Here is a 13,369-nt window from a genome sequence, read left to right on the forward strand (position 1 = left end):
CCCGAGCGCTGTAGTGCTGAGGGGAGGGGGGAGCACTCAACAGTAGAATTCTAGAAGCCTGCAGAAAACTTCTCTGCAGCAGGTCTGCCCTCAAGCCAGTTCCATGTGGGGACTGCACAGACGACACGAAGATGAACGGCCCAGTTGCGTGCCTTTCCTTTTGTCAAGACTCGGGAATGAGACACGCTCCACTCGCTAGGCCAGGGGTCCCCGGCCCTTTTGAGCCCGCGGGCCCCTTTGGGATTCTGACACGGCATGGCGGGTGCGGGCACAAAACGGCTCCCTTGGGGGGCAGAGCCAGCCACAAAAGGGTTTCCTTACCTTCGTTTTCTTGTGTGGTGGTGGTGGCGGCAGCTCCCGCCAAAGCAACGTTATAAAAATCTGCCCGGCCAATCAAACCTCCAGTAGCCATTCAGAAGGCTTGCTGGACAATAGCCCTACCTGAACCTGCCCACTTCCTAAAAACACTTTGCAGGCACCAGGAAAGATGTTGGCAGGCGCCCTGGCACCCTTGGGCACCACACTGAGGACTCCTTCGCCAGGCAACGGCGATGTTTCTAGGATTCCCCCCATACGTATCTGTTGTAGCAGGAGTACACCCTTCTTTCCTTCCCTGAAGTGATTCCAGTGTAGGTGGGGGGCAGTTCAATGGTACCCCCAGGGACTCCCCACTACGAGGGCACCTCACATGGTGACAATTTTTGAAGGTATACTTCAGCCCCTCCAGTGTCTTCAAATGAATTCAAAGGCATGCAAAGGCATTCAAAGGAAAACGGCTTAATTCCACCAAGTCCACCCAAGTCAAAGTACCATGGATCTTTCTAAATTACTTTGGATTCTTCTCAACTACTTTTCTAATTAGGAACCTCTCTTGAAATTACGACCTATTTGTGGTTTTTCAAAAACTTCTGCATTCAAATCCATACAGAGGAATGTCCCTGAAGCACACAAACAACCATTTAACATTAATAGTTACCTCAACTTGCAGAACCTGGGTACATTAAAAAGTACAATGTTCATTCCAGTCACTGATACTACGGGGCTAGTGAGTTTGGTAATAAGAGGTGTGCAACTTACTGTCAAGTTTTTCCACCCTGGATCATTGTTTAAGCGATCGGCAACATAATAGCGAAGACACTTCGCCAGATTGTCCATGAACTCTGTTCCCTAAAACAATAAGAAAAGGATATTCAGCATATTATTTAGATCAGAGGCAGGCAAGAAGACCAAAAGTGCACAGGTTGATCCTCTATGTCCACCAACTGGAGCTCATTTCAAAATGGCAGCCTCGGAAGCAGAGCCAGCTGCCGTGACCCCCTGCCCTATATACATTCGCCTAGGGATGAACTACAGATATGGGACTCCCGGAAAAATTGAGTTTTCAGGACCCCTCTTGATATGGAAGCTCTGGAAGAATTTATTTATTTATTTATTTATTGAGATTTATACCCCGCCCTCCCCACAGAGCGGGTTCAGGACGGCTTACAAGGGGCAAAGCCCATATAAAACAGATAAAAGCAAAAAAACATTAATAACAATTGTACACAATTAGACAAGACGGTCTCTGGATACATGCCAGATGGTAGACAGACTGTTCTCCAGGGATGATGTTATCCTATAGCCTATCCCAACCAGGTAAATCCAGTGGTATCAGTCACGCAGAGATAGTGGCAGATCTTCCCGGGCCATCCTTAACCCCGATGTTATCCACCACATTGGTGGCGGTGGTAGTGGCGCCCCCTATGTGAAAGCCTGGTGGAAGAGCTCCGTCTTACAGGCCCTGCAGAACTGCATAAGGTCCCGCAGGGCCCTGATCTCCTCCGGGAGCTCGTTCCACCAGGTAGGGGCCGCCACTGAAAAGGATCTGGTCCTAGTCCCCCCACCCACCCAACACATACTCCCACTGTAAAAGTGTAGTTCCTCTGCCCTTTGCTGTGCAAGATCATTGTCATAAGAACGTAAGAACAGAAGAGAAGTCAGTGTTGGATCAGGCCAATGGCCCCTCCAGTCCAACACACAGTGGCCAGAAATACCAGGTGCCATCAGGAGGTCCAGCAGTGGGGCCGGGACACCAGAAGCCCTCCCACTGCTGCCCCCGCAAGCACCAAGAATACAGAGCATCCCTTGCCCCAGACTGAGAGTTCCTATCTATACCTTGTGGCTAATAGCCACTGATGGACCTCTGCTTCATATAAGAACATAAGAGAAGCCAATGTTGGATCAGGCCAATGGCCCATCCAGTCCAACACTCTGTCACACAGTGGCAAAAAACACTAGGTTCTATTAGGATGTCCAGCAGTGGGGCCAGGACACTAGGAACCCTCGCACTGTTGCCCCCCCCCCCAAGCACCAAGAAGACAAAGCATCCCTTGCCCCAGACCGAGAGTTCCTGTCTGTACCTTGTGGCTAAGAGCCACTGATGGACTTCTGCTCCTAAGAAGATAAGAGAAGCCATGTTGGATCAGGCCAGTGGCCCATTCAGTCCAACACTCTTGTCACACAGTGGCCAAAAATACCAGGTGCCATCAGGATGTCCAGCAGTGGGGCCAGGACACCAGAAGCCCTCCCACTGCTGCCCCCCCCCCCCAAGCACCGAGAATACAGAGCATCACTTCACCCAGATCGAGAGTTCCTATCTATACCTTGTGGCTAATAGCCACTGATGGACCTCTGTTCCTCAGGGTCCTTACTCAAAGCCTGGTGAGGTGAAAAGAGAATGTGGAACAGCAGCCCTAACGTTGACACACAGACTCCACAGATGGTGGGAAGAAAGTGAGAGCATGCTCCTCTGCAAGGGCCCACTTAGGCTCCTTTGCTGCTGCTGTTCCACCTTCCTTGTAGCAGGAGCTCCTTTGCATATTAAGCCACACACCCCTAATGTAGCCAATCCTCCGAGAGCTTACAGTAGCCCCAGTAAGAAGAGCTCTGTAAGCTCTTGGAGGATTGGCTACACTAGGGGTGTGTGGCCTAATATGCAAAGGAGCTCCTGCTACAAAAAGAGCCCTGCGTCCTGCTCACATCTCACCTCCAGCAGCAACCCCGAACCTTGAGCGCGGCAGCTCCTGAAGAGAAGGCACATTCCCCTTTGCAAGTACCAGTGAACAGTTTCCAAATGGGGAGGGCCTCAGCCTGCCCCTACCCCTGCCGCACAGCCCGGAAGAGGGAAGAAACAGCGAGCCACCGAGCACTAGCCAGCGATCCACTGGAGGATCTCCATCGGCGCAGGTGTTAATGGTAAGTGGTTAAAAGGGAAAAGGCACATACCGGAGTGATGCAATTGCTATCGAATCTTTCTTTAATTTCTTCTGGAGGAAGATAGCCACCTTTAAAAAAAAAAAATGTCAAAGAGCTTAAAACTAGTTTGACTACCACTACTATCACATTTGTATCCTGTCTTTTCCCCCAAGGAGCTCAAGGCAGCACGCACCGTTCTCCTGCCTTCAATTTATCACAACAACCTTGTGAGGTAGGCTAGGCTGTGTGTGAATGTGAGGGCCAGGGCCACCGAGAAAGCGTCAGTGCAGAGCGGGGGATTCAAACCTGGGTCTCACCAGTCCTAGGCCACCACTTGACCAAAGTAATTACAGGCAGGGTGTGGGTGGGACAGAGTTATGAATTCCACTTCATTTATTCTGAACCCAAAGCTCTGTCATGGGAACCACGGCCTGCTCTTCCCATTATTAATTAAGTGTCCTGTGTTCGTCCTGTTAAGGATTATGCAAACTGCCGTGACCTCTTATTCTGCATGAGTGATGCTGTTTCTGTCACAAGGAGAAGTGTGGCACATACAGAGTACTGAAGGCTCTCCTCTCCTTCTGACAGCTCTTCCGGTTTCACTATGGACAGCTCAGACACTGCCAAACAGACCTGCACAATCACAATAATCTAAACAAAATGAAGATTTGTTGTAACTAAGCTAGTGAGGATCTCCTCTCTTGGGGTTTTAGTTAGTAGTGGGTTCTTTGCTTTATCCTATATATGTAGTCCCCCTTCCTTTTTTCTCTGTAGTAGTTTTTGTAGTCTTATAAAAAAATAATAAAAAATCCCCTCCGGGGGCTCAAAAAAAAGAAGAAGAAGAAAAAGACCTGCACAATCATAAAGGGTTAAAAACTCAGTTTTTCAGGAAACGAAATCCTTTACACAGTTACTGGTTGGTACAGGTTTCCTGCATTCCCACGGAATCACAACACAGATACGAACATTCCTCTGAGATCGGGGAAGTCTGCAATGCAAAATCTTTTTCTCCACAAGTAATTTGCCATCTGCAATACATCATTTATCCTGAGAACTATGTGTATGTCACCAGACGTGTCTCCTTTGAGTCACCAGTTACTTCAGTATGTCTAGATACCTTTCTCCAAGATCTCTTCCCTTACTCTCTGTTTCTCTTCTGTAGCTTCTACTCCTTCCTTTGAGGCTCTGAATCTTCTGGATCTTTGCTGGTTCATTTTCGCACGGGGAGCCTAAAAATCAAAAACAGCAGTAGTCTCAGCACCATGGCTGACCATGTTTCACTCAAAACGTAGCTTCACAGCTGAACGCACTTGGAAGACCTTAACTGAGTTGCTAAATTTGAACATTTACTTGCCAAATCTATGGGGACTTTATCTGCTAAGAGAAACTTTTTAAAAAGGAATGTAATAAAGAAAACTGGAGCTGCTGGCCAACTGCCCTTCCTTCACTTCTCAGGAGAAACTCTTGTAGGTAGCAGCTCAACCTGCTTTCACCTGTGCTGGATTTGCAGTATTAACCGGGTAACACAGCCCAAGCAAACTGTCATGCCTTTATACCAGTGGTGGCGAACCTATGGCACGGGTGCCAGAGGTGGCCCTCAGAGCCCTCTCTGTGGGCACGCGTGCCATCGCCCCAGCCAGGCCCAGACCATCATTAAAGTGTCGAATTCTCTGCCAAATAATTTTAAGTAAATGAAAGCATTTGGGATTGCTTTCCTTACTTTGTTTGGATCATCTTAAGTTAATGTTTGAGTGGTTCTTTCTAAAGTAAAACCTCAGTATTCGGGTTAAATTGCCGTGTTGACACTTTGCAATAAATAAGTGGGTTCTGGGTCGCAGTTTGGGTACTCGGGTCTCTAAAAGATTCGCCATCACTGCTTTATACAGTCTCAAACACTCTGCACTTGGAAACCCTCCTTCAGAATGTACTGGGCTATCCAACAAATGGAACCATCCAAAGAGCTGGATGTGGAACTCCACCTTTGACCTCAGGCTTTCAGGGGACCCCCCCCCTTCCAAAAGCTGCGATCCCGGGAGGGCTGTTTTTGGAATGAGTCCTCTTTGGGGTGGCCACTATTTGCTCTGTAGCACTGGAGGCTGGGGGCCAAGGAAGCGCAACCGCACAGCAAAGGCAGGCGCAGGATAGATGGCAACAGGGCAGGGACAAAATTCCACTTCCTGGTTGGAGAGGCTCACGGGTCTAAGGCTAAGAGGCTAAGCACCAAGGACAGGAAAACCACAAAGCTACCATTTTAGTCTGATGTATGGCACCTGCCAAGCAACACCTCTTTTTAATGGGGGGTGGGGTTTGAACTATTAAGTGGTCACCGTCTTTTTAGCAATTGGGGGGCAATCCCTATCTGTAGTCTATAAGAAGTTATTTCATACATGAAACTGTTTCTATTCCCAAAAACCACATGCCCATCAAGAATTATTCATGTCATTTAAAAAAATCATAGGTTCCTTCTCCACTCAGTAGTAGTCTGAATTTCAATCAAAGAAAGGGGACTCTGTAAGATGAAAGATGTCATGAACTCCTCTAGGGAGGCAATTAAATATTTAATTTGCATATGAAAGGAAATACTTCTCCCCCCCCCCTTCTCTCTTTTCCTTCGTCTTTGGTCAGGCTGAGTGTGTGTGACTGGCCCAAGGGCACTGGAACGCTGGTCTCCCCAATCTTAGACAAACACTCTTAACAACTATGCCGCTCACAGAGTGAATACTCTGTACAGGTGCACAGAGGGGGGGAAAGGGCTAAGACACAAATGTTCCTATTTCTTCAATTTCCTTCTCTCTAAAGCCGTTCCAAGACACAAAAATAAATTTCCACTGGCCCATCCACCCCCCCGCCCCCCAACAACTTCCAGTATCTTGGCAACAGGTTTTTGTACCCTTGCCTCAAACACACTTGAGCTAAATATAAAACTAAGATGGAGACATTTCGTTATTTAAAGGAGCACTTAGGTAGCAGAACAACCTCGTAAACTTTGGGGAATCACTTTTCCCTCCCCTCCCCCATAGGTAAAGATAAAATGGAGATGGGACCATTCTTTTGTCTAAGGCAGGTCCTACCAGGACACAACAATATTGCAATTATTACTATCCCATCGGTGAAGGAAAACCATAATTCCCTCTCATTACTTACACCAGAATTTCTGTTGCAGACTACAAGAAGTACATTTTTCAGTCCAGCCACTGAGGCCTTCTGATTGCTAAATGCATTCCATGAATATTGTTAATATTTCTCTCCCCTCTTCTTCTCTCCCTCTCTCTACTGCTTCTTCACAGGGAGTGTCATCCTCTGAAGGTCCCTCCCCCTCGTCTTTACAAAAAAAACACACAAACCCAGCTCCATGCCTCCTATGAACCTGCTAAGGTGTTACAAACACAAAAAGGACTGACTCATCTAGACAGCCTGAGGACCTTCATGATGCTATGTGGCAGCCCAGAGGGGGCATTGCCCCCCACCAGCAAATCCAAGAGGGGGCTTGAGCCCCATTGTGCCCCCTAGGAGTGTATGCCCCTTTATATGTTTTAATGTTTTGTTTACTTTTATTCTGCAAGCTGCCTCAGGCAGGTTCCTGGAACATTGGCATCAAAATGTTCTAAATATATAAATAAAAACAAAGAAAGTACTGCGGAGGAAACACTTCCTTGCTCGGTCCAGGATATGTGGCCGGGTGAGTCTTTTGAAGAACCTACATTTTATCATTCCCTGATCGGTCTCCAATTCTCCGGACTGGAAATGTTTCATGCCAGTCAGCAAATATACCTTCTGTGACAGAATAACTTCACCAGTTGTGGTTTACCAACTAAAAATGTAGTTTAATTAATTGTGAGAGTAATTAGAAATACTCATTGAGCAAAGATAATTTTCATCTGTTGGAGGCCTCTGGTAAGATACTGGATTGCACCATCATCACTGAAAGGATACTAGGTCCCTCCCCTGTGATTTGGGAGGAGGATATGTGGCAATTCGAGCGATTGTATCCCTTTTTGTAAAACAATGCCCAGTATTGCAATTCAATAAACTAATATCCATTAGCTCACATGCATGTAAAGTAGGAATATATAATGGGCATTGAACATCAGCTGCAAATCCATAACAGAGATCTTCAATGTGGTGGCAGTTCTTTTTGCATCTGCCAAGCGTTTTTAGGAAGTGACTGGGGCTAGGTATAGTTTGGTGTAGTGGTTAAGAGCGCGGACTCTACATGGGGCTGCCTTTGTCGCAAATCCGGAGGCTGCAACTGGTGCAGAATGCTGCGGCCAGGATGTTAATGGGTCTCTCTAGAAGGGACCATGTGCGGCCTGCACTGAAAGCGCTGCACTGGTTGCCAATAGCGTACCGGATTCGCTTCAAAGTGCTGGTCGTTACCTATAAAGCCCTACATGGCCAGGGTCCAACCTACCTGAAGGACCGCCTTTCCCCGTATGTTCCCCCAAGAGCACTACGGTCAGGGGCCCGAAATGTATTAGTCATCCCGGGCCCTACAGATGTCAAACTAGCCGCCACAAGGACCAGGACCTTTTCGGTGGCGGCTCCTACCTGGTGGAATGAGCTCCCGGAGGAGATCAGGGCCCTGCGGGACCTCATGCAATTCCGCAGGGCCTGTAAGACGGAGCTCTTCCGCCAGGCTTTCGAGTAGGAGCCGCCACCCCTACTATACCACCACCGCCCCGAGGTCCTGATTAAACATCTGCTATCGAAGAATCCTCCTGCCGTCTTCGTGGGACTTTGGACATTCGATCCGCCATCTTTTAGATTATGAATGGTACTGAGCACCTGTTATTATATTTTAATATGTAGTATATGTTTTAAACTGTTTTGTATATATTGTTTTATCATGGCAAGTTGTTCTTGCCTCTGTGAGCCGCCCTGAGCCCACTGGGGAGGGCGGGGTATAAGTATGAAAAATAAATAAAATAAATAAAAAATAAAACTGGGTTTGATTCCCCACTCCTCCACAGGCAGCTGGTGGTGTGACCTTGGATCAGTCACAAGTTCTTTCAGAGCTGTTCTCCCAGGGGCAGTCCCTGAAAGAGCTCTCTCAGCCCCACCTACCTCACAGAGTGTCTGTTGTGGGGAAGGGAAAGGAGATTGTAAGCCACTCTGAGACTCCTTTGAGTAGTGAAGGGTGGGGTAGAAATCCAATCTCTTCTTCTTCTAGGTCTGACTTTTGCCCAGCAAGGCTTCTGAATGGCTACTAGAGATTTGATTGGTTGTACAGATTTTATAAGATGTTACTTTGGCACCAGCTGCCACTACAGCACAAAGATCTTCACTTTGTGACTAAAGGAAATCATTTTGCAGCTGCACCCACCATGCTGTGTCAGAATTTCTAAGCCCCCGCAGGTTCAAAAAGATTGGGGACCCCTGACATGTAGGATAAAAAAAAATAAGACCAAAGGCCGCCTGAGCAACTAAGACCAGGCATCTATTTACTAAGAAGGACTTGCCCTAAATAATATTTATTCCATTTTGCTCAAACCCACAAGCTGCAAAAGCCACTGTGGGCCAAGAGAAAGGATGAGATATAGTTTAATAAATCTTGTTTTTTAGGATGTTGCATCTTTGCCAGACAACAGAGACTATAACCACCACCAATATGGAAAACTGGAGGGGGGGATGCCTACATAGGCCAAGAAACTTAGTGGCTTAATCTCCAACATAGCGCCCATAGGTGCCACAATGCCCACTTTCTTGGTGCCCACTTCCTTCTTCCCAGGGGTCGTTTTGTAGAAAAAGAGCTAGGGGAACTCATTAGCATACCTCATTAGCATATGCCACACCCCCTGACATCACTGGAAGTGTGTCATAAGGCCACAGCCCCTGACATCACCGGACGTGTGTCATAAGGCCACAGCCCCTGACATCACCGGACGTGTGTCATAAGGCCACAGCCCCTGACATCACCGGACGTGTGTCATAAGGCCACAGCCCCTGACATCACCGGACGTGTGTCATAAGGCCACAGCCCCTGACATCACCGGACGTGTGTCATAAGGCCACAGCCCCTGACATCACCGGACGTGTGTCATAAGGCCACACACCCCGCCCCCAACGGTCCCGGCCGCCACTGCCAGCCTTGCAGCTCGACTGCCGAGCCCCATGAGGGGCCCGGCGGTGGACCTGCAAGGCCGGCGGGAGTGCAAGGAAGCCCCGCGAAGGCCCTCCCTGGCCCCAGGCAGGCAGGGGTGGGGAGAGGCAGGGAGGAAGCAACTTACCCTCCCTCTTCTCCTGCCTCCTCCTGGCTGAATGAGGGCCGGAAGCGGGGCGGCCGGAATCAGGGGGCGGGGCTTCGTCATGTGCCCCACCCACCCGTACCTCACCCGGGGGAACTGCGATCCCCCGCGAAATGACCTCTGCTTCTTCCTCAAAGCATATGATCCCCAAACTAAGGAGCCAACCCTGGCTTTCCTCCATCTCACCGGAACAGGAGGTGTTAGAAGAGCATAAGAAGAATCTCTTTTCTATCTACAGGGATCGCCTGTTTGGAAACAACCACTCCATCCTAAGAGGACACCTTAGCTTGCAACCTCCCAACATTCTGTGACTGCCCCCCATGGCAGCCATTTTGTAATCAGCTGCACCTCACAGACGACAGCCATTTTGTGGTAGCTTCCCCTGTCTGCCTTCAGAATCTCAAAGTGCTCACAGGCTCAACAAAATCAGAAACCTTTGCACTAACTGAACACTGCAGTAAATGCAGGGGGTCCCAATTTTCTTGAGCCTGTGGACACTTTTGGATTTTGAAAACAGGTGGTGGACACCACCACAAAATGGTTGCCATTAAGAAAAGCTAGTTGTAGTGCTCTGATCTTCCCCAGTTTGCTACAGAAAGTCATGCTCATTTTGTCTAGATAGCATCTGCCATTTCCATATTCAGAATGAATCAATGATACAGTTCCACAGACACAATAACTCTGAAGTCTTATTTTCCATACACTGACGAGAGTATTAGAAGCCAGTGAACTGAACCAGTACTGAAAGTATAACTTAAACTACAGCAGAGTAATATCCCTCAACAATTGCAACACTTCACTTAAAAACTACAGCCTCATAAGACAACAACCATTTCTCATACTTACCACTCCATCTATTGCCATGTAGAGAAGCCGCCTTGGTCTCACGATGTTGAAAAGCCTATCAATGTACTCAAAAATGGCCACCATCATTTCATCTTCATTTTTGGGTGCTGGCCTGCAATGTAGGGCATCTTTTAATATTCCAAACAATGCCTAAGACACACTAATCATTCAAAATATACAAGTCACTCACTTATCCTCAGGATGTGTACAGGGATGGATGATGCCATTCATATCCAAGTACAAGTTATCAAATTCCACTTCATTTGGATTCGGCTTGCTGGTGTCAACCGGAATTTTGATCCCATTGCATTCTTTCGGCTGCAGGCAAAACAGGAGTAACACACACAGGGCTCGTACATCAATATCATATTGCAGTCAAAGGGAGACAGCAGAATTCAAACAAACCAGATGGAACGGAAAGCAAAATGGGACGGTGTACTAGGAGGAACCCTATCTGGGTGGAAAGGCAGCATTAAAATGTTTTAAACAAATAAAATAAATAGGAGGAGTAGGGCTGCCAAGTCCCCCCGGGGAGTGGGGAAACCCCCACCCCAGAGGCCCGTTCCCTGCCGCCGGCGGATTGGGCCCCGGGGGGAACCCCACCCCGACATGCGCGTCACCAGGAAGTGACGTTAGGACGCCGAGCACGCTGGGGGCGGGGCCATGACCATCGGAGGGAAAACTCTATGGTTTTCCCTCCGATGGTCGTGGCCCCGCCCCCAGTGTGCCCGGCGTCCTAACGTCACTTCCGGGTGATGTGCCTGCGGCGCGCGCTCCAGTCGCCGCCTGGGAGCCCCCCGCTGCGGCGAATGCAACGACTTGGCAACCCTAAGGAGGAGTCCTGCTGGGAATTTTTTGTTGTTGTTGTTGTTAAGACTTTCGTTTAATTTTGCTACCACAGGGTAACATGGCTATCCCTCTGGAAACACGAACTATTGAGCCCGCTTGCGGGGAGGGCGGGGTAAAAATACTTTAAATAAATAAATAAATAAATAAATGAGAAGCAGCGAGACCACTCTCTCTCCCCTGCTCGTGGGAGCCTTCTCTCTCCCGCTAGATCGTGTGGTGGTGGGAAGTGTCCTCAAGTCGGAGCCCACTTGTGGCGATTTTGTAGGGTTTTCAAGGCAACGGGCATTTATTTATTTATTTCATTTATACCCCGCGCCCTCCCCACCAAGGCAGGCTCAGGGCGGCTAACAGGGCCGTGGGCCTCATAAAACAATTTAAACGATTTTTTATCGATGGTATATTACACCTGATAGACTGGCTAAGCAAAATATTAACTGTTCTGATAAATGCTGAAAATGTAAGAGTAAAAGGGGCACATTTTATCATATGTGGTGGCTATGCGATGTTACAAAAAAGTTTTGGAAATGGGTCCATAGTTTGATGGAGAAGATACTAAGAGCAAAGATTCCATCTACTCCAGAGGTCTTGCTGTTGAATATATTTCCAAATGATTATGAAAAAGAGAATAGGTATTTGACTGTTTATATGACGACAGCTGCAAGAATCTTATATGCCAAATATTGGAAAACTATGGTGATACCAACGAAACAGGAGTTTGTGAATAAACTTTTTGAAACAGCAGAAAATGATAAACTGACTTTAGAAATGAGATTAAGCAAAGAGTGGACATTTCAAAAAACATGGAAAAAGTTTTATTGAATCAAGGTAAGCTTGACGTGGTCAAAAATGAGATGGCAAGACTGAACATCGATATCCTAGGAATCAGTGAACTAAAGTGGACAGGAATGGGCGAATTTAACTCAGAAGACCATTATATCTACTACTGTGGCCAGGAATCTCGTAGAAAAAATGGTGTGGCCTTTATAGTCAACAAGAGAGTGCAAAAGGCAGTACTGGGATACAATCTCAAAAATGACAGAATGATTTCTGTCCGATTCCAAGGCAAACCATTCAACATCACAGTAATTCAAGTGTATGCCCCAACCACTGATGCAGAAGAGGCTGAAGTGGACCGGTTCTATGAAGACCTACAACACCTCCTAGAACTAACACCAAAAAATGATGTCCTCATCATCATAGGGGACTGGAATGCTAAAGTAGGAAGTCAAAAGGTAACTGGAATAACAGACAAGTTTGGCCTTGGAAAGCAAAATGAAGCAGGGCAAAGGTTAACAGAGTTTTGTCAAGAGAACACACTGGTCATAGCGAACACCCTTTTCCAACAACCTAAGAGGCGACTCTACACATGGACATCACCAGATGGGCAACACCGAAATCAGATTGACTATATAATTTGCAGTCAAAGATGGAGAAGCTCTATCCAGTCAGTAAAAACAAGACCTGGAGCTGACTGTGGTTCAGATCATGAGCTACTCATTGCAAAATTCAGACTTAAACTGAAGAAAATTGGGAAAACCACGAGGCCATTCAGGTTTGACCTAGATCGCATCCCTGATGAATATACAGTAGAGGTGAAGAATAGATTCAAGGGTCTGGATTTGATAGATAGAGTGCCTGAAGAACTATGGACAGAGGTTCGTGACATCGTACAGGAGGCAGCAATCACCACCATCCCAAAGAAAAAGAAATGTAAGAAAGCAAAGTGGCTTTCTGATGAGGCTTTACAAATAGCAGAGGAAAGAAGGAAAGCGAAAGGCAAAGGCGAAAAGGAAAGATTTACCCAACTGAACGCAGATTTCCAGAGAACAGCAAGGAGAGATAAGGAGGCCTTCCTGAATGAACAGTGCAAAGTAATAGAAGAAAACAATAGAATGGGAAGGACTAGAGATCTCTTCAAGAAAATTGGAGAAATCAAGGGAGCGTTCCATGCAAAGCTGGCCATGATAAAGGACAAAAACGGTAGGGACCTAACAGAAGCAGAAGAGATTAGGAAAAGATGGCAAGAATACACAGAAGAACTATACAAGAAAGACCTCGATGTCCTTGACAACCACGACGGTATAATCACTGACCTCGAGCCAGACATCCTGGAATGTGAAGTTAAATGGGCCTTAGAAAGCATTACTAACAACAAAGCTAGTGGAGGTGATGGTATTCCAGCTGAGCTATTCAAA

General features: G+C 47.3%; 1 protein-coding gene across 1 annotated transcript in view; it reads right to left on the reverse strand.

Annotated features, from left to right (window-relative positions):
• The window catches only part of XRN2 (5'-3' exoribonuclease 2), a 112,919-nt gene that overhangs the window by 80,105 nt on the left and 19,445 nt on the right, over positions 1-13,369 (reverse strand). The window contains exons 2-6 of the mRNA XM_015406211.1: positions 10,516-10,643; positions 10,326-10,437; positions 4,352-4,463; positions 3,265-3,323; positions 1,078-1,167 (exon numbers count right to left, since the gene is read on the reverse strand). Coding sequence (XP_015261697.1) covers positions 1,078-1,167; positions 3,265-3,323; positions 4,352-4,463; positions 10,326-10,437; positions 10,516-10,643 — 501 coding nt within the window. The remainder of the gene's footprint in view (positions 1-1,077; positions 1,168-3,264; positions 3,324-4,351; positions 4,464-10,325; positions 10,438-10,515; positions 10,644-13,369) is intronic.

This window comes from Gekko japonicus, unplaced genomic scaffold, assembly GCF_001447785.1.
Source record: "Gekko japonicus isolate JY-2015 unplaced genomic scaffold, Gekko_japonicus_V1.1 scaffold1209, whole genome shotgun sequence".
NCBI classification, from domain to species: domain Eukaryota; kingdom Metazoa; phylum Chordata; class Lepidosauria; order Squamata; family Gekkonidae; genus Gekko; species Gekko japonicus.